This window comes from Staurois parvus, unplaced genomic scaffold (genome assembly GCF_062004578.1).
Source record: "Staurois parvus isolate SC_StPar_1 unplaced genomic scaffold, SC_StPar_1.0 ptg000105l, whole genome shotgun sequence".
NCBI lineage: Eukaryota > Metazoa > Chordata > Amphibia > Anura > Ranidae > Staurois > Staurois parvus.
The window spans coordinates 4623958-4646166 of NW_028317901.1; the positions used below are offsets into that span (position 1 = coordinate 4623958).

Below are 22209 nucleotides of genomic sequence, written 5' to 3' on the forward strand. Positions count from 1 at the left end.
TTAATGCCCATGACATCCATTATAAAACCCCAAATCAAAGTTACAATACCAATGCTTCCCCAGCTTTACAAAGAAATTAACAATGCAGTACTGCTTTGTATAATTTCATAAAATACAAATACGAAGCCAACCAGCAGTATGCTTTTAAGGTGTTAATGGGATCAGAGTGTGTGTAATGAAAGTTACACAAAGGGCCAAAACCTGACAGATGAGCATAAATGAAGTAGGGTAAATTTGGAGTGTAATAAAATATAGCAATATCAGGTCATTTAAAGTTGCAAGAAAAAGTATGTGAACCCCTTGGGATTACGTGGAGTTTTGCATGAATTGGGCATAAAATGTGCTCTGAACGTCACCTAAGTCACAATAATAGAAGAACACAGTCTGCTGAACATAATACTACACAAACATTAGATGTTGCCATGGTTTAATTGCACATGACATGTAAACATTCACAGTGCAGGGAGGAAAAAGTATCTGAACCTTTGGACTTAACTGGTTGACCCTCCTTTGGCAGCAATAACCTCAACCAAACGTTTCCTGTAGTTGCAGATCAGACCTGCACAACGATCTGGAGTAATTTTGGACCACTCCTCTTCACAAAACTGTTTCAGAGTAGCAATATAAACTTGGGATGTCTGGTATGAATCGCTCTTTTAAGGTCATGCCACAGCATTTCAATCGGGTTGAGGTCAGGACTCTGACTGGGCCACTCCAGAAGGCGTACTCTGTGCTGTTGCAGCCATTGTTTTGTTGAATTACTTGTATGCTTTGGGTCATTGTCCTGTTGCATCACCCATCCTCTACGGAGCTTCAGTTGGCGGACAGATGGTCATATGTTTTCCTGCAAAATGTCTTGATAAACTCTGGAATTCATTTTCCCATCAATGACAACAATCCGTCCAGGCCCTGAGGCAGCAAAGCAGCCCCAAACCATGATGCTCCCTCCGCCATGTTTTACAGTGGGGACGAGGTTTTGATGTTGGTGTGCTGTGCCTTTTTTTCTCCACACATAGTGTTGTGTGTTCTTCCCAAACAACTCAATCTTGGTTTCATCTGTCCACAGTATATTTTGCCAGTAGTGCTGTGGAACATCCAGGTGCTCTTTTGCAAACTTCAAACGTGCTGCAATATTCTTTTTGGACAGCAATGGCTTCCTCCGTGGTGTCCTCCCATGTACTCCATTCTTTTTTAATGTTTTCCTTATTGTAGATGTGTCAACAAAAATGTTAGCATGTGCCAGAGATTTCTGTAGGTCTTTAGCTGACACTCTGGGATTCTTCTTTACCTCATGCAGCATTCTGCGCTGTGCTCTTGCAGTCATTTTTACAGGACGATCACGCCTAGGGAGAGTAGCAACAGTGCTAAACTTTCTCCATTTGTAGACAGTTTGTCTTACCGTGGACACATGAACATCAAGGCTTTTGGAGATACTTTTGTAACCATTTCCAGCTTCATGCAAGTCAACAATTCTTGATCGTAGGTCTTCTGAGAGCTCTTTTCTGCGAGGCATTGTTCACATCAGACAGTGCTTCTTGAAACCAGTAAACCCAAAATAGGTGTGTGTTTTTTAAGGGCAGGACAGCTGTCAGCAACACATCCAATATCACACTGATTGGAGTCAAGGTTGGCTCACTCCTGGCTCCAATTAGCTCTGGGAGAAGTCATTAAGCTAGGGCCTCACATACTTTTTCCTCCCTGCACTGTGAATGTTTACATGTTATGTGCAATTAAACCATGGCAACATCTAATGTTTGTGTAGTATTATGTTCAGCAGACTGTGTTCTTCTATTGTTGTGATTTAGATGACGTTCAGAGCACATTTTATGCCCAATTCATGCATACTTTTTCTTGCAACTGTAGATCTGTAAGAGTTTCCTGCTTGACAATCTGAACATCACGCAGGTGCAAAGGGGAATAACATGAGAGAAAATGTGAGTAGTTTTTCTCAGTAGAGCAGATTATTAATAAAATAGAATAGATTAATTTCATGTCATTATTATAGGGCTCTTTTAAAAAGGAACTGCTGGATTACACGGGATAAACAACGTAGCACTAGCAATAGATCATGTGATATAGGGCATATAAGTTCCCCAGTTCCAGTCATGAGGCTGAAATATGATATATGAGCAATAATGCAACCTACATATTGAAATAACACCTTTCCCTGACTGAAAAGAGGCTTGGATCATTGTGTTCAACCAGCAGTACTGGGTTTTATGACTCAGCAAGCTTTTACTTAAATACCAGCCTATAATCCCTTAATGGATATAATTTATAATGTGCAAAACGATTGTTAATACTATTTAATATTATTTATAAAATGTATTCTTATGCTAGTTCCTGAAAAAGTGAAGATTTCCTGTTAACAAACCTAAACAGCACAATGGCAGTAGCTCACATTCTAGATGCTCCTTCGTCAGATTATTAGATAGGAAAGTCAGTACATTTGCAATGAGAAAATCTGAATATCAGGACTGCTGACCCCATACATGTAAAAAGTAATTACTGTGCATTAACAGGTGTAATCAATAAACAGTGCAATAAGCAAAGCACAAAATTTAAGAGTTAATTTTACTGATAGATTCTGATTTTAGCAAGTAGACCTGTTACATGAATGTTTACATAAAACTAAAAGCTATTTTTATTTTGTTTGGGATCACTATATACACTATAGTGCCAAAAGTATTGGGACGCACATGAACTTTAATGGCATCCCAGTCTTAGTCCGTAGGGTTCAATATTGAGTTGGCCCACCCTTTGCTGCTATAACGGCTTCAACTCAACTCTTCTGGGAAGGCTGTCCACAAGGTTTAGGAGTGTGTCTATGGGAAGGTTTGACCATTCTTCCAGAAGCGCATTTGTGAGGTCAGGCACTGATGTCTTACAAGAAGGCCTGGCTTGCAGTCTCCACTCTAATTCATCCCAAAGGTGTTATATTGGGTTGAGGTCAGGACTCTGTGCAGGCCAGTCAAGTTCCTCCACCCCAAACCCTCTCATCCATGTCTTTATGGACCTTGCTTTGTGCACTGGTGCGCAGTCATGTTGAAACAGGAAGGGGCCATCTCCAAACTGTTCCCACAAAGTTGGGAGCATGAAATGGTCCAAAATGTCTTGGTACGCTGACGTCTTAAGAGTTCCCTTCACTGGAAACTAAGGGTCCTAACCCAACCCCTGAAAAACAACCTCACACCATAATCCCCCCTCCACCAAACTTGTCACAATGCAGTCAGGCAAGTACCGTTCTATCGGCAACCACCAAACCCAGACACATCCATCGGATTGCCAGACAGAGAAGCATGATTTGTCACTTCAGAGAACACGTCTCCACTGCTCTAGAGTCCAGTGGCGGCGTGCTTTACACCACGGCATCCTACGCTTTGCATTGCACTTGGTGATGTAAGGCTTGGATGCAGCTGCTCGGCCATGGAAACCCATTCCATGAAGCTCTCTATGCACTGTTGTTGTGCTAATCTGAAGGCCACACGAAGTTTGGAGATCTTTAGCTATTGACTCTGCAGACAGTTGGCGACTTCTGCATACTGTGTGCTTCAGCATGCACTGACCCCGCTCTGTCATTTTGCATGGCCTACCACTTTGTGGCTGAGTTGCTGTTGTTCCCAGTTGCTTCCACTTTGTTATAATACCATTAACAGTTGACAGTGGAATATTTAATAGCAAAGAAATTTAACGGATGGACTTATTGCACAGATGGCAGCCTATCACGGTACCACGCTTGAATTCACTAAGCTCCTGAGAGCGACCCATTCTTTCACAAATGTTTGTACAAACAGTCTGCATGCCTAGGTGCTTAATTTTATACACCTGTGGCCATGGAGGTGATTTTAACACCTGAATGCAATGATTTAGAGGGCTGTCCCAATACTTTTGGCAATATAGTGTGTATGTATATATATTTCACTATACAGTGTTCTTAAGCAAATCTCTTTTTTTTGCCAATCTGTTGCAAAGTTTCTTACCTGGATCCTACCAGTGACATTTCCTGTTACAAGCTGACAAGCCTTTCAATTGGCAGCATTGTTTTAGGTCTGTCATGCACAAACATTCAGTTGATTGCAAAGCTGTCTATTAGGTCTGAAGGAGGCATGCAAAGCCTTGATAAACAACCAATAGAAAAACCGGACTGCACACCAGAGACTGACAACACTTTACATACACTTTAGGTGCTACATGCCCTGTTTTCCCTTAAATACCCCTCATAATAGTTCACAGATTAAATAAACTGGCATGAGTGCGTAAAAGCAAAACAACAAAAATATTTTTTTTCTATTCAATGTAAAGACAAGAGTCTTTGAACATCCAAGTAATCTAGCAAAACAGACTTACCCGCAATAATCCTTTACCTCCCTTGGCCAGACTTTCTCCAAAGTCTTTAGGTTGTCTACCCATCTCTTCCCTCCGTTTCTGTTGATATTCTTTATCCATGGTGATGGCTGCCAAACCCTTTCCCACAGATCCTGTAATTCGTGACACCACTCCAGCTGCACCCCCTGTGTGTAGAGAAGATGAGATGCCATCAAGTAGGACAATCTAATACAATTGATTAACTAAACGAATTATGGAATTCTCAAACCATACCCAACTCCACTCCATCATAAGTAGTACTATTTCACATTTGGTTACATAACCCAACATTATTTTTACACTCCTTTGTTAGTAAATGAGTAAGAAAAAAAATGTATTTGTGAAAGCGTGTCCTAAACTAAAAAAGAAAATGTTAAAAAAAAAATAAAGAACTCAACTGCTTCTGGGAAAGGACTGGAGGTTTTTTTACTAATTAAAAAACAACAATGAAAAACTGGGCTATACTGCCAACTACAGGAAGATTTGAAGACACGCAAACAAAAAGATAGTGATCACCTTGGTATAACCCCTCCCACTCCCAGGATGTCTGTGACAAACAAGCAAGACAACAAAAGAGTGGGGATTGTGTGATTCTTTTGGGGGGAGTACAGAAATTCAGGATTCTTTGTTCATTTAGTGAGAGAATTCTGAGACAACTTGGAATTCCAAAAGGAGTCAAACTGAGAATTAGGCAATAGCGCAAACAAAGCACAGGCCCAAATACAAACAAACTACTAGGGAACGTCAGCAGCTGAAACAGCTGCCTGAAGGACATTATGTGCAAAGCTGCAGTCTAAACATCCATATAATCCATATATTAGGTATAATAACTAGTATGCTGAATAACCAAGTGTTTCATAATTTATCATACTGGGTATTCGATTACTATGGTATCATATATAGTGATGCAAGCAGAGCAGCTGAGAAATCACATACTCAGATGTCCCTGAGCGGTATAATATAAAATTCCAAGCTCTCTGCAATAGATGAGGTGTTATACTAACCTCTCTGGTGCGTGGCGGGTCCTAACTTCCTCCAAGAGCTACAATAGCCAAAGAATCAAAGCATCTAACACATTTTTGGGTGTGATGCCTGGTACTCTGCTGGGGTTTCATGCACCAGCCCCATATGTAGCTACAGGACACAGTAGAAATGTAGAAGCCATCTGATGAAATCACAGCTCACAGTGAGGGGAACAGGGTTTGCCATGCACAGAAGAATAAATATTATATATTTTCTACTGCAAGAATGTTTGTGTTGTTTTAAAAATATTCCTTGCCCCTTTGACTCAAGTTGGAGGCTGAGGAGTGATGGAGGCAGAATCTATACTCCCTGTGTGTACCCAGCAGGTGTTCAAGCACAAACGAAACTGAAAAAGCACAACTTTTCCAGTGCCATTAGACTATGGGCAGCATAGAAGGTAATGCTTTTACCATTCGTTTGTTATTTGATATTTGGATACTTTATATTTAGAATAATTAGTGTTATATATCACATTTTACACTGATTCACATGCAAATATACTGACATGGGAATAATAAATCATATAAGTATAATTAAATTTTGTTGGAAAAAAAGGCAACAAAAAGAAACAAAATAAAAACAAAAGTGCTGTGGTCATAGCAACATCAATTACAGTTATAATAAGTGTAAAACCTGGAGAAAGGCCGCAAACTGATAACATAAGCTTCAAATGACATTCTTGGGTTGTTCTGCTTGCAAACAGGTACAGGACCCCCTTCACTGCTATCAGGGTTTCAAGTAAACCATACTTTAACCGCCTGTGGTTTTTGAAAATCACAGTTGGCAGCATTTTAATTTCCACTTGACCTCCGGAAGATTTTACCCCCGTCATGACCAGGCCATTTTTTGCTATATGGCACTGCACTACTTTAACTTACAATTGCACGGTCATGAAACACTGTGCACAAATGAACTTTAAAACATTTGTTTTCACACAAATGGAGATTTCTTTTGGTGGTATTTGATCACCACTGGGATTTTTATTTTTTCCTATATAGACAAAAAAAAGACCGAAAATTTTGAAAAAAACCAAAACAATATTTTTTTACTTTTTGCTATTAAACATATCCAATAAAAATATAATAACATTTCTTCATACAGTGAGGAACAGACGTATTTGAACACCCTGCGATTTTGCAAGGTCTCCCACTTAGAAATCATGGAGGGGTCTGAAATTCACATTGTAGGTGCATTCCCACTCTGAGAGACAGAATTAAAAAAAAAATTCAGGAAATCACATTGTATGATTTTTAAAGAATTTATTTGTCTTGCACTGCTGAGCATAAGTATTTGAACACCTAAGAAACAGCAAGAATTCTGGCTCTCAAAAGACCTATTACTGTGCCTTTAAAAAGTCCATCTTTACTCCACTCAATCTAACTTAGTAGCATCTGTCTGAGCTCTTAAAGACACCTGTCCACCCTACAGTATGTCAGACGCCAACTACTACCATGGGCAAGACCAAAAGACACCAGAGACAAAATTGTGGACCTCCACAAGGCTGGAAAGGGCTACGGGTCAATTGCCAAGCAGCTTGGTGAAAATAGATCAACTGTTGGAGCAACTGTTAGAAAATGGAAGAGGCTAAAGACGACTGTCGCTCTCCCTTGGACTGGGGCTCCATGCAAGATCTCACCTCGTGGGGTATCACTGATAAGAAAGGTGTGGAATCAGCCCAGAACTACAAGGGAGGAGCTGGTCAATGACATGCAGAGAGTTGGGACCACAGTTTCAAAGGTCACTGTCGGTAAAACACTACGCTGTTATGGTTTCAAATCATGCATTGCACGGAAGGTTCCCCTGCTCAAGTCATCACATGTCCAGGCCTGTCTGAAGTTTGCCAATGACCATCTGGATGATCCAGAGGAGGCATGGGAGAGAGTCATGTGGTCAGATGAAACCAAAGTAGAACTTTTTGGTCTAAACTTCACTTGTCGTGTTTGGAGGAAAAGAAGAATGAGTTGCATCCCAAGAACACCATCCCTACTGTGAAGCATGGGGGTGGTAACATCATGCTTTGGGGGTGCTTTTCTGTGCTGGGGACAGGATGACTGCACTGTATTAAGGAGAGGATGAATGGGGCCATTTATTGTGAGATTTTGAGCAACAACCTCCTTCCCTCAGTCAGAGCATTGAAGATGGGTTGTGGCTGGGTCTTCCAACATGACAACGACCCGAAGCACACAGCCAGGATAACCAAGGAGTGGCTCCGTAAGAAGCATATCAAGGTTCTGGAGTGGCCTAGCCAGTCTCCAGACCTAAATCCAATAGAACATCTTTGGAGGGAGCTGAAACTCCATGTTGCTCAGCGACAGCCCCAAAACCTGACAGATCTAGAGGAGATCTGTGTGGAGGAGTGGGCCAAAATCCCTGTTGCAGTGTGTGCAAACCTGGTCAAGAATGTTTGACTTCTGTAATTGCAAACAAAGGCTTCTGTACCAAATATTAACACTGATTTTCTCAGGTGTTCAAATACTTATGTTCAGCAGTGCAAGACAAATTCTTTAAAAATCATACAATGTGATTTCCTGAATTTTTTTTTAAATTCTGTCTCTCAGAGTGGGAATGCACCTACAATGTGAATTTCAGACCCCTCCATGATTTCTAAGTGGGAGAACTTGCAAAATCGCAGGGTGTTCAAACACTTCTGTTCCTCACTGTAAATTTATGACAAAATGTATTCGACTACATGACTTCGGTAAAAAAAAAAAACCCAATAAGTGTATATTATTTGGTTTATATGAAAATCATGAATCACTGGCCAGGATCCACTGAATGGCTTAAAAGGGAGACAGTGAGAGTACAGCCGGGTGGGTGGGCATGTGCTCCCCCTACCAAGAAATAAACAATCACGTACATATATATATATATATATATATATATATATATATATATATATGTGATTCTGCACAGCCGGCCCACACTATAGCAGTAAAACTGCAGTGGGCAAGCGGTTACGTTAAAAAATTAAATCCCTTAAATAAACAACCTGTATTGATTTGACCCCTTTGAGAATCACTGTTTTTAGAGAAAAAAGCACTTTGCAAAATTTAGCAAATACATACGTCAGAGTTTGCTAAATTACTGTACATTATTTTCAGTTACACGTTTACGTAGGACTTTAGCCAGTGGAGCCACAACAGAATAAATACCTGACCAGTGTTTTAGTTTTTGCCTACTCTAAAAAAAAACAAACAGTCTCAAGACAACTAGGTCTTTCTTCCAGCTACAAAAATACAACCCCTTCTCAGACAGCAGTGAATTCTTATTACATAAAATATTTGTCCACACATTTACACAAGAAATAAAATGGAGCTTACCAACAGTGTGTCCAAGCAGACTTCTCACACCAATGGCAAAGCCTTCTGCAAACTCTTCTGGGCCCTGTACTGCTCCCTATAATCAATGGCAAGAATAGAGCAGTAAATGTGGTAGATCAGGCTAAACATATTGACTATAATGCAATAGAGGGCTTAATATAGTGCTGGAACATGACATGCAAAGCATTTGTAAGCAGAAACATGCATGTATTGTACTTCTGTTACCAGAAAAAACATATGAGCCTAAAAAACACAACATATTAAATGTTTCCAGCATGTGGATAGTATACATAGTAGGCTTATTAAACGTACCTGAAAGGGCTCATAAAAAAAAGCCTCCACACCTTCTGAGAGCCCTCTTATCAAGCCAAAAGGGTTTCCTAACACATCCAAGCCCAGGACAAGGACATACAGTTGCTTCAAGAACTACAAAGGATCAGAATGCAATACCCAGAGACATTAGAACATATACACTTCACAGGTGAATAGACTTGCATTTGAAGCCTCATGTTCAACTAGATAAATAAATGTTACACTTGCTGTGCTAAATTTAAATATACTGGGTTTATTTAACAGATTCCATATAAATAAATAGAACAACCAGATTTCAAGAGAGATTGTTTTGTAAGGCCATCACCGCTGGGAAAATACTTCCTTAGAGACAGTCTCTGTAAATATACAGTTTTAAATTTATAGTAGAGCCAGTGGAGCAAATCATTTTGGAGAAATATTAAAAGACAGCAAACTTCACAGATTACCTGCTCGCTGTAATGCCTGACAACAAGATGCCTCAGTTGTTCCTGCTTGTAGAACTGGTACTTCACTTCAAAACAATCCAACCTGTAAACAAGAATATAAAACAACCCTGTCATGAGTTCTTTAGGTTCTAATGAATAACCTATATATGATGAAGGAAGTGATATCAAGTGATATAAGGAGGATATATCATTTGGAGCATCAAAAGTAAGCTTACTTGAAAACGAGATCATCGACATCTGTGAGAGTGGCTCCAATGCTTTTGAGGAGGAGATTGATAGAGCTGATGGCAACAATTTCACGTTCCTCCTTGTTTGATTCTTCTCCTCCTGCTCCCAACGAGAGACTGAGGTGTAACTAGAGATGAAAAGCAAAGAATAACTCCAACGTCATGTGACAGATGCATGTAATTTTTGTGTTAGCTCTAGTAGTTTACCAAGCACATGGTAGGACAGAAAAAAAAAACAAAAAACCTGTGTACAGTGGGGAAAATGATGATTTGATCCCCTGCAGACTTTGGACATTTGCCCACTTACAAAGAAATAAAGGGTCTTTAATTTTTTATCATAGGTGTATTTTAAATGATAGAGACAGAATGTCAACCAAAAATCCAAAAAAAAAAAAACACGATACACATGTTATAAATTGAGTTGCAGTTCAGTGAGTAAAATACGTATTTGATCCACAAGCAAAACATGACTTTGTACTTGGTGGAAAAACCCTTGTTGGCAAGCACAGAGGTAAGACGTTTCTTGTAGTTGATTACCAGGTTTTCACACATCTCAGGAGGGATTTTGGTCCACCCTTCTTTACAGATCTTCTCCAAATCCTTAAGGTTTCTTGGCTGTCACTTGGTAACTAAAAATTTCAGCTCCCCCCCACAAAATTTTCTATAGGAATAAGGTCTGGAGACTTGCTAGGCCACTCCATAATGTGCTTCTTTTTGAGCCACTCCTTTTTTGCCTTGGTGGTATGTTTTGGGTCACTGCCATGCTGGAAAACCCATCCACGACCCATCGTCAATGTTTTCATTCAAAATTTTACAATACATGGCCCCATCCATTGGTCCCTCAGTGCGGCAAAGTTGGTCTGTACCTTAACCCCTTCATGCTGGCGCTTCCCGGCCCTTTAAGGGTTTCAGAAGCCGGGAGGCGGGACGGGGTTTAGGGTCATGTGATCGCCATGACACGCCGGTGACATGATCAGGAAAGATCCCGATCGAAAGAAGAGATCGGGACCTTTCCGTGAGTACTGGACATGTGTGCTGGGAGCGTGCAGGGCGAGCGCTCTCAGCACATATGTTCTTTTAATAGAACGCAAATGTGCGGCCGCTCGGCGTCTAGGCCCAGACACTGGGAGGCTGCACATTTGCATTCAGCTGGCGTGAAGAGGTTAAGCAAAGAAATAGAGCCAAAGCATAATGTTTCTACCACCATGCTTGACTGTAGGGATGGTGTTCTTAGGGTCAAGTCGAGGTAATGCCAAAAAGCTAAATTTTGGTCTCATCTGACCACAACACTTTCTCCCAATCTTACTCTGAATCATTTAGATGTTCATTGGCAAACTTCAGACGGGCTGTACATGTGCCTTCTTGAGGAGGGGGACCCTGAGGGAGCTGCAGGATTTCAATCCATGGTGGTCTTGTGTTACCAGTGGTTTGTTTGGTGACTGTGGTCCCAACTGCCTTGAGATCATTCACAAGCTCCTCCCGTGTAGTTCTGGGCTGATCCCTTACTTTTCTCATGATCATCCTTACCCCATGAGGCGAAATCTTGCATGCAGCTCCAGACCGAAGGAGATTGATTGATATTTTGTATTTCTTCCATTTGCAAATAATTGATCCAACAATTGTCTCCTTCACACCAAGCTTCTTGCTGATGGTCTTGTTGCCCATTCCAGCCTTGTGCAGGTCTACAATCTTGTCCCTGACATCCTTTGACAGCTCTTTGGTCTTGCCCATGGCAAGGTGAGGTTTGAATGGAGGAAATAAATTCTGTGGACAAGTGTCTTTTATACACATAACGAGCTGTCGTTAGTAGCATCTTCTTAAATTAGCAGGACTAATCTGTGTACCACATGAGCACATAGCCAATCTGTGGGAGCCAGAATTATTGTTGGTTGGCCAGGGATCAAATACTTATTTTACTCACCGACCTGCAAATCAATTTATAACATTTTTATCATATGTTTTTTCTGGATTTTTGGTTGATATTCAGTGTATCATTTAAAATACACCTATGATAAACATTATAGACCCTTAATTTTTTGTAAGTGGGCAAACTTACAAAATATGCAGGAGATCAAATAATTATTTTCCCCACTGTATGTATAAATGTTTACATTTAAGATGAGTTAACTAATAACTGGAGCAACTGGCATAGCGTCTATAGTTCAGTCTGATCTCCTTTGTTAGTTGTGTTTAATATAACTGAAGAAACACCATTATTGGTTTGTTAAAGTGAGCAGCTGTGCCCACCTATAAAAATTAAAGCCTTGATTGGTCCCCTTTTTTGAGATTTCAAATATGTACAAGTACCATGTATTAAATTTTGTTACATTATTATAAGAATTTTTTCCAGTTATGTATCATGAACTGTTACATAACACCATGTGAATAATCAAAAAAAAATAATTTTTACGGACTAAGCAAAATAAACACAAGAACTGTATATTAGATTATATAATATTTTTTGATCATGTGCATCTTAAAACATGTTTAAAAGCCAGCAAATTTTATTTCACCACGGGATACATTATTTTGGTACCTTCACAGGAGAAATATGAAAGTGTTCAAAGAAGCTCAGGGTGGTGATGTCTGTCAGAGAAGATTCCATCAGCTCTCTGTTCAGGGAATCTAAATCTTTCTGAATTAACTTGGTCTGTACCAAAACAAGAAAACAATGCACGTTTACCAATGTACAATTCAAGAGGAAAGGGTAAGGAATACATAAAGTAAGTATATCTCTGACGAAAAACCTATGCTTTAATTATGGATAGATGGGGTAAAAGTTACAAGTTTGTTTTTTTTTCTTTTTTGGCTGTCTATGTTAGGAAGTGGGGGAAAATGGCGGAAAGTAAGGCAAAGTTTCCACTGAGGAAATGGATAATTAGTAGCCAACATCGGTTCCATCATTTGCACTACTAATCAAGCGCTTGTATTGTGACTGTATCCATGCTTGGGAGATTTGCCCTTCACTTTCTCTTCACGTGACAACTTTGCCATTTGCATAAAAAGCAAACAGTATACAACTTTGTCTCAAATGGATGTACTCGGCTTTTTTATGTTAAGGTCTTACGTTTTTGTGCAATATTTTCAGGAACCTGCAATTATTAGTTTGGAGACAGATAATGATAATTATAATGATTTAAGCCGAGTATGGTAAATTCTGACAACATAATTTGTATATTACAACAGAAATGTTTCTGTTCTTCAGTTTTCCAGTTTTGGTGATCCAGAACCTGATGTAGTGTGATCTGTTGCTAATCTGTTTCATTAAGAAAAACAGAATATCTTCTTCTGTTAACCACCACCACTCAATTATTATAAAGCTCAGTATTCTTAACAGCTTAAGTAAAAGAATACTAAAAAAAAAACGTGCAGATGCAGATTTCTTATAAGACAATGAACTGTATATTTTTGTATTGCATATTTTAGAAAGTAAAGAATGTTAAAAAAATGTATGTCAACTCTAACAATAAACTTCCCTTTTTTGCTTCCTTCTGAGCCGTTAAATGTACCATTTAATTCATTTTGGTTATACAGTATCTGTTCAACAAGTACAGAAAGATAACCATTGATCAGAAATTCAAAGCTGTCTTGTGTCCATTGTCATTTCAAGCCCTCTCAGATTTTATCTTGGACTTCAAAACAATTATTCCCTTATCTGTGGAGGAGAGGGGGAATGATTCAGCAGTTAATAGAAGAAAACTGAGCAGGGATGAAACCATTCATTGAGATTTCAGTTCATATTAAGGCATGTGTTTTCTGTCCACAGCAGGAAGTCAGAAGCAAAGCGCATTTCTGACAGATCAGCTGGTCTTTTCCCGTACTTACAAGGTCTTTAAAGGGATACAACAAGGGAAAGGGTACATGTATTGCATAGTTGTACTGCACACAGTATTTATTTTTTATTTTGCATAGACATATTGTACATTTTAAAGAGATTCTGCCAGAGCAGAATATGAACGTTTTCAATGCTGACTTAATTTTGAAGGTGAAAGCTCTAGGGATGTCATCTTTATCATTGTTACTCTCCTGGAATAAACAAACATGTAAACCAAGGTTCCTGACAGCTGTAACAAAAAAACGGTCCAGACACCTTTATCCTTTATGGCCAAATGCAATGCTTTGCTAATGATCTTGCTCTTATTTTATCTTGGCACTGGCTCCCAATTACTACAAGGTTCAAAATAAAATATCTATCTAAACCAGGGGTCTCCAAACATTTAAACAAAGGGCTAGCTTACTATCCCTCAGACTTTAGAAAGGCTGGACTGTGGACATTGGGAGAAGATGTCCTGGCATTGGTAACAATGCCCCACCATTAGTGTCACTGAGAGGAATAGTGCACCATAGCTGGTGTAAATAAGAGGAATAGTGCCCCATCATTGGTGTCAGTGAAAGGAATAATGCCCCATCAATAGTGTCCGTAAGAGGAATAAAGCCCCATCATTGGTGTCAGTGAGAGGAATAATGTCCCATCATTGGTGTCAGTGAGAGGAATAATGTCCCATCATTGGTGTCATTGAGAGGAATAATGTCCCATCATCGGTGTCAGTGAGAGGAATAATGTCCCATCATTGGTGTCAGCGAGAGGAATAATGTCCCATCATTGGTGTCAGTGGAAGGAATAGTGCCCCAAGCGCTGGATAAAGGCAAGCAAAAGGCCACAGTCTGGAGACCACTGATCTACTACTGGACTTATGCTTGCAAACCCCCTCCTCCTCCCCCCCCCCTTACACACACACACAAAGACACATAACTTACACGTTGCTTCTCCACCTCTGGAGGAGTGGCTGGAGTGAAAATCCCTATGATCGCAGCAAGGAAACCCTGGTCAAGCTTTAAAGCCATACACTGGATCAGAACCATAAAGTACCTACAGAGAAGTGAAGAAGGTGATATAGACAACTAATAATAGTTATTAAAAACAACTGTATGTAAATTTTCACTGGGAGCTTTTCTAAACTAGAGAAAACATGTTGCAAGTAAAGCATTCACTGCAGCTTCACTCAGACATTCAAACAGTTTACAGGAACAAACAGAAAAAAAGAGCATTATAAAAACTGAAAAATCTAAGAAATATATTTATTCAACAAGGCGAGACAGGGAGCACCAATAACTGTTTTGGCATCACAAACGTTTAGAAGAGGACACTCTGTGAAAACTGGTGCAGTTACAGGGCCTGAAGCATTAAACAAATGGTATGCGTGATAGTAATACACTATGTATGTCTGCTGTAACTAGGATACCATACTGTGTTTTGTTACCTCCATGGGCTGTCTTCTGATTATGCTATGTGTACATGGATATAAAATAGTCTAAATGCATTGAGGTTGTAGTATCATTATAAGCATCTGACTCTTAATTACTTTTTAACAGTATTGACATGCTGATAGTTCTTGCAGTCTAAACATTCAGAATATGACAGTGTAATATATTTAAAGCAAACCTACCCCTTACATAAATGTTACTAAACCTTATCTGGAATCTAGTGGCAGACACCTTCAGATGCCTACAAGTAGTTTAAGCGTTCTTTTGGAACTCCTTGGAAGCTCCAACATCTGGTGTGCTCTAGTATGCAAATATTGACTTGAGCTATGAAGTTTGTGCCTTGGCTGGCAGCCTCTAACTCATTGTCGAATGCATTGTCTTTGAATATTTAATGTGATGGACACCTGATGGTGATATTGCATATTACATATTTCCTTTAAGTTGTCTAGTTGTCTCACAATATTTAAGCATGCCTTCAAGCTTTGGTTAGGAGGCCATACTAGGACAAAGTTGGGTTACCTTAGCTGACTCATACCAAAGGAATGTCACTGAGAACTGACTAAGTCCTTAAAAGGTCATATTGTTGTTTGCCATTGGTGCCATGGGTGTTGGCCATTCCTCACACAAAAGTCCTATATAACAGAGCTAGGCCTGGCAACTGTCTCATTACAGAGCTGCCATTAGGCATGCGTCTGAACTGGTCATTGGCCATGCCATCATGAGTAATTTTTTCTGGCAACTTGACCATGCAACTCAATTTTGTTCCAAGTACTGTTGTATTGTAATCTTTCTTGCTCTACCTGTACTTGGCATGGTATCAAGAGATCCTAATTTTCCACTTCTTAATAAGTAATTTAACAGTACTGACTAGCATACTCATGGCTTTGGATATTTATTTATTTCAAGTACTTGTATAGCGCTGTCAACATATACATTGTACATTCACATCAGTCCCTAACCCTCAAGGGGCGTAAAATCTAAGGTCCCTAACTTACATTCATACATACACATATTAGGGAAAATTTAGACAGAAGCCAATTAACCTACCAGCATGTCTTTGGAGTGTGGGAGGAAACCGGAGTACCCGGAGGAAACCCACACAGGCACAGGGAGAACATGCAAACTCCAGGCAGGTGGTGCCATGGCTGGCATTCGAACCAATGACCCTAGTGCTGCCAGGCGGAAGTGGTAACCATTTAGCCACTGTGCTGCCATATATCTTATTATATCCTTTTCTATCTTTACAAAGTTCCATTACCTTGTTATGCAGGTCTTTTAACAGTTTTTTTTCTGCTCTCAATGGCTCAATTCTAGCCTGCTCAGTGCATTCATGTGAGAGCTAACAATCTCATTGACTATTTATACAGAGATACTAATAGCAATTTAAAAAGTCACAGATGTGGGAAATTAACCTTTAATTGCTATTTTAACCTGTTTGTGTCAACTTGTGTGTATGTACCAAGGCCAAACAGTCCAGGGTATGTAGTGTTTTGATCAAGGCTATTTGGGTGATTTCTGTTAACATTATGATTAAAAAAAGGAGCCAAACAATTATATGATAATAAATTGCTTCAGTTATGGCATGTTCAGTCATATTTTCAATAGCAATGCCAACATTTCATGCTTTCTGCTAGGGTATGAAAATTTTGAGCACAACTAAGTATTTTTGTTATATTTTCTAATATTCTGTTCTTTAACTATATGTTTCATTATTTGATTAAATGTTATACCTACAAGTGTTTGTGTGTTCTTTCTTTGCACATATCGAAAACAACCCCAAAAATGTAAACTATCACATATCCATAATAAAATAATACCCCAGTGATCAAGAGTAAGGTACGGGGGCAGGACAAAGCAAAGTTTTCCTAGATAAAGTAATTCTATTTTTAGAAGTTCCAGGGTAATCTCTGCAGCCTCCCGATATGTCTGCTGTTCAGGGCAGCCATCAGATATTTTGGGTCCCCTTACACAGCTTTAGGCCTGGGCCCCCCCAGGCCTGACCACCAACATTCCCCAGGGCCCGCCTACTGGTTGTCCCACCAAATCTGCCCACTGACCATCCCACCGAGTCCTTCAGTGCACCTACTTTTACTTTAACAGTCTTACAACTTAATATATCCCTCCATCCTCCTCTAGTCCCCTCTACTCTTCCTCCAGTCCCATCTCCTCCATCCCATCCTCTTCTTTCTCCTCCAGTCCCATCTCCCCTATCCCATGTCCTCTTCCTCCTCCAGTCCCATTTCATTTATCCCATGTCCTCCTCTTCCAGCCCCACCTGCTCCATTCCATGTCCTCCTCCTTCAGTCCCATCTCCTCCATCCTATGCCCTCCCCCTCCTCCAGCCAGTTCTATTACCTCCACTCCATGTCCTCCTCCAGCCCCCTCCCCTCCACGCCAAGTCCTAACTCCTCCTCTTCCCTAATCCCATGTCCTCCATGAGAGGGGGGGAGAGAAGGAATTTGGGGGATGAGTGATGGGGCTGGGGGGGGGGAGAGGGGGGGGGGGAGAGGTGAGGGGGTGGAGGATGAGAGAGAGAGGTGAGGGGGTGGAGGATGAGAGAGAGAGGTGAGGGGGTGGAGGATGAGAGAGAGAGGTGAGGGGGTGGAGGATGAGAGAGAGAGGTGAGGGGGTGGAGGATGAGAGAGAGAGGTGAGGGGGTGGAGGATGAGAGAGAGAGGTGAGGGGGTGGAGGATGAGAGAGAGACTCCTAGCCCTGTCCGCAGTCTCTGCTGTGCACCGTGTCCCATATTCTCCATGGACAGAGAGAACTGGGAGAGCGAAAGGGGCCAGCTGCTGCTCACCTCTTCGGAGCTCACCTCTTTTTGCCCCATGTTAAAGATGGCCTTGGTTGGGGCCCAGGCCCCTCTGCACACCCAGGCCCCCTACGTGCGATTGAGTCCCCCCTCCCCACCGATGGTGGCCATGGTGCTGTTACAGCAATATTCTGCTTTTAAACAACTGGGAGAATGCAAACACACCTAATTTTTCCTAATTTATCTATAGTGTTTGTTTATAAAATCCAGTGAAAGGATGGACGCTGCTCAACTGACTAGAGAAATCTACTATTAAGGAATGCCCCCAGCCACCGTACTGGCCGCGCCCTCTGATGCATTTTGCCCCACCCACCGGGGGGGGGGGGCTTGGTCACCTCTGTGACCAAGCCCCCGGTGGGCAGGGTGAAATGCATCAGAGGCGTGGCCAGTACGGCAGCTGAAGCCATTCCTCAACATTGGACTCCTGGGGGTCGGTTGAGCAGCATTCGTCCTTTCACTGGTATTGGCTGACACTGGAATCACTCACACTCATGCTCCCCTCTTCTCGCTTGCCGGTGGGGTGATCCTTTTCCTTCCATCCATAGCTTGGAGCTGCGCCATAAAGTATACTTTTCACTATGTTCATAAAATCAGATTTTTTTATACCCTGAAAAATAAATTACTTACTTAAACTGCTTGACTTTGCTGAATTCATTAAACCTGGTAATAATGCTAATATCAATGAAAGGCTTAGGTTCTAAAAAGAGACAAAAAAAATTAGTTACAAAGTAAAAAGACCAAAAAAGTCAGGAAATTTGTTTTCCTTATCTTAACAAAACATTATTAATTGCATGAACTGCTTACTCCATTGTGTTGTGTTCTTGATAAAAAAAACTAGGCTAATCATTTAGGAATACCTTAGTCAAAAACTCAAATATTTGTTTATATTTTTGAAAATGTGGACAAGACTTGGGTAACCTTATACATTTACCATGTAGGAGTCTATAACTAGTAAGATACAAGAGGAATATAGTTGCAAATCTTTGGTGCAAACCTGACGACATCCACTAACCAGTATTCTAAATTGTCTACTCTCACATGAACACGAATAGCACATGCAAAAAGACCTTAGCAGATCCCTCTTTCACCAAGGAAATGAGCTTCATGAAAATTAGTCTCTCTACCAACACAGAGAAAAAACATTGAAATGGTTATATATAATGGAAGCCCCTTTTTCTTCCCCCTTAACATTTGACCACCATTTTATGCACAGCACATGGCAATTCTATGCTTTCGTTTTGTCACATGCTCTCTGTAGCTTCAGAAAACTGGGTAGTGGCCATTACCTTTCAGGTTTTCGCTATCCTGTTTATTTCTGCTTCACTTTTCCTCTCATTTCTTCTTTCTTTGCTCTATTTCCTTATTCCATTCTTTCCTTACCAATTTTGTTTGGGTGTGGCAACTCTTATATACACAACTGAGTTTCCAGAAGAGTTAAGCAATCCACAATTTTGTTCACTCTATGTAGATATTTTGTTAAAAGAAAATCATTTTCCCAAAGCTCTGATTCAAAGAGATTGAGATTTTTCAGAACTCAAGAAATTGTTTGCATAACCTCAAGGCTATTGTTTGAAAATTTTTTAGAACTTTTTTTTTTTTAATTTAAAAAAAAAAAAAAAAGAAAGCTTTCCGTAGCCATGATATGCACTACTCATTTTTATGGGTATGGAAGTACTTGCTTTCCTCTGATCTATGTGTACTTGTTTCGTCATGAATATTGTTCTTTTGTACTAAAATATTTGGAAAATTATTAAAACAGAATAAAGATAAAAAAAGAACAATGTTATTTTGTCAGGAGTCTAACTTAACACATACATTTTAACATAATTTTAAATAATAATGGTTGCATTACAATGGTACAGATCCATAAGAGAAAGCATAAATATAATATACATAAAAATTAATTTAACAAATAGGTTTATACCAGAGTCCAGCGCAATGGATTTTGGGGGTGCAACTGGATGAAAGACTGCTGGGAACATTGAACCAGGAAGCTGGTTATCAACCTAACAAAGCAAACACAACAGTAAGTTCTATAAATTCTCATTATCGTAGCAACTTGTTCATCATTTCCTACCAACCATCTGTAAAGTAAAAGCTTTATTAAATAGAGTGCAAAGAGAAATATCATCTAGTTTTTACCCATTTATCTTAGGCTAATAAAATATTATCTATTTGCTAAGGATCATTGTTCAAAATTAAGCTTTCAATTACTCTACCTTTGAATTAGCTTTTGATCTTAGTGAGAGAACTGGATAACATGTTTTGACAGAAGTTGTGTGGAATGTGTGCAATTTTGCATCTTGCTTTCAATTTCTTAGGTCAGACAATCCCACGTGGGGAAGGATGGAATAAAATAATTTTTACATGTTCATGTTAAACAATTACTTTTCCTTTTTTTTTTTTAAATATTGTGTTCATACTGGAACTATTCTATAATGAAGCTGAGCATATAAATATTCAAAAAGCCAATGGTTTAATAAAAATTAATATAAGCTTTCAATCAATTATGAATAATAGGTACAACTGATTTATACCTAGCAACAGCATCCAGATATGAGTTTATATCAATTTAACCTCTTCACGCCGGCCGAACGCAAATGTGCGGCCTCCCGGCGTCTGGGCCTAGACGCCGAGTGGCCGCACATTTGCGTTATATTAAAAAAAAAAACATATGTGCTGAGAGCGCACACCCAGCACACATGTCGAGTGCTCACGGAAAGGTCCTCATCTCCTCTTTCGATTGGGACCTTTCCCGATCATGTGACCGCCGTGACGGCGTGTCACAGAGGTCACATGATTCTAAACCCCGCTCCGCCTCCCAGCTTCTGAAACCCTTAAAAGGGCTGGGAGGCGCCAGCGCGAAGGGGTTAAAATAGTAAATTCTGTAAAAAAACATGCTGGATTCACTTAAAAGACTAGATGTTTTGTACTCATTGGGGTTTATTTACTAAAGCAAGTTGTCTGCAAATAGACGCAGTTCCTTGCATGACCGACTACTTTTAGGAGGAGAGGAGATTTACTAAAGCACTCAGAGCAGAAATAGTCACAATTTGGCATTTACTAATGGTCACAAATCTCAGCAACTGTCTAAATGAGTTCACCTCTTGGAACCAGGTGAACAACAGGGAAAAATCTTTTTAATGACATGATCTCAAGCACTGTATACTTCCTATACATATGAAGGACATTTTTAAGAATAACTGCTTTAAAAGAATTCTAGATTTGTCTGTATAAAGTGATATATTTAAAAAAATCCAAACATGACGAAGCATTCCCAGACCAGGAAAACTGCCTTCACTCGGTTGTTTTTTTAAAGTGCTATAGTAAATGCCTTTGTTGGCAAGCCTGGAAATGTCAATGGAGAGTGAACCTGTTTCTGAAAGAGAGTGAACCTGTTTCTGTTAAAGCATGTTTATTAAAAAGACGAATATATATATATTTATTTAACAGTATACATCAATACTTTTAACTATAGAACTGTTACTATGCACAGAAACACCAAAATAGATATTCTAAGAACTTTTTTTTTTGCTTCTTATACAATATCCTTTTTTTCTTGTTTTTTAAAATAATGATAGTGCCGTGTTTTATTCCTTTTTTGAGCATTTATTCTCTGCAGTATATATACACTTATGTATGTACTGCCATGTGTATTGATCATGTCCAGGGACTTAAGACTTTTGAAATATATTAATTAAATGATAAAAAAACTGCACTTGGTGTCCAACATCTAACAAAAATCTAAATCCAAACTCCCACAGCTGTATTCATGAACCACACAATACCAGTGCTGAAGCAAAATTAAAAGGAATACAAATGTTGTGCTGTGTTACTAAATTCAATGTGTGTTGGCTATATGTATCCCAATACAAAGGATCATAAAAGTATTCCAAAAAATGTGATGTGTCCCAACATCATAAATACACATAAAAATGATGACAAAAAATTCAGAGGGTGACACCACTGTTCCACAGTGACACACCAATAAAGAAAAATATCAATTCATAAAATAAATAAACATATAACTGTATGGATGTCCACCACCTATATGTAAATGTCCAAATAGAAGTAGTTATATGTAGGAGGGTTCCACCATCATTGCAAATCTTGCCAAATGTTTTCACTCGTGAATGATAAGCAGCCTTGTGAATTATGCTTATTCAGCACCACATTTGTATTCCTTTTGAAATATGTTTGTTTGTTACACTGAGCATGCCCAAGGACTTAGGACTGTCACACCACAGGCAAGTGACAGGCAAGTGACAGCACAGTGGCTTATTGTTAGTACTGCTGCCTAGCAGCACTAGGGTTGCTGGTTCAAATCCCAACCATGGCACTACCTGCATGGAGTTTGCATGTTCTGCCTGTGTGGGTTTCCTCTCATGCTTCAAAGACAGGCTGGTATTTGTTTTGGCTCCTGTCTAAATTGTCCCCA

At 39.7% G+C, this 22209-nt stretch overlaps 1 protein-coding gene across 2 annotated transcripts in view; it reads right to left on the minus strand.

Annotated features, from left to right (window-relative positions):
* Positions 1–22209, minus strand: part of VPS13C (vacuolar protein sorting 13 homolog C) — a 352171-nt gene that overhangs the window by 57082 nt on the left and 272880 nt on the right. For both annotated transcript variants that reach the window (XM_089671418.1, XM_089671417.1), the window contains 9 exons: positions 19696–19777; positions 18399–18468; positions 14452–14563; positions 12230–12343; positions 9682–9821; positions 9467–9548; positions 9021–9134; positions 8709–8784; positions 4348–4511 (listed from right to left, as the gene is read on the minus strand). In XM_089671418.1, the coding sequence (XP_089527544.1) occupies positions 4348–4511; positions 8709–8784; positions 9021–9134; positions 9467–9548; positions 9682–9821; positions 12230–12343; positions 14452–14563; positions 18399–18468; positions 19696–19777 (954 nt within the window). The remainder of the gene's footprint in view (positions 1–4347; positions 4512–8708; positions 8785–9020; positions 9135–9466; positions 9549–9681; positions 9822–12229; positions 12344–14451; positions 14564–18398; positions 18469–19695; positions 19778–22209) is intronic.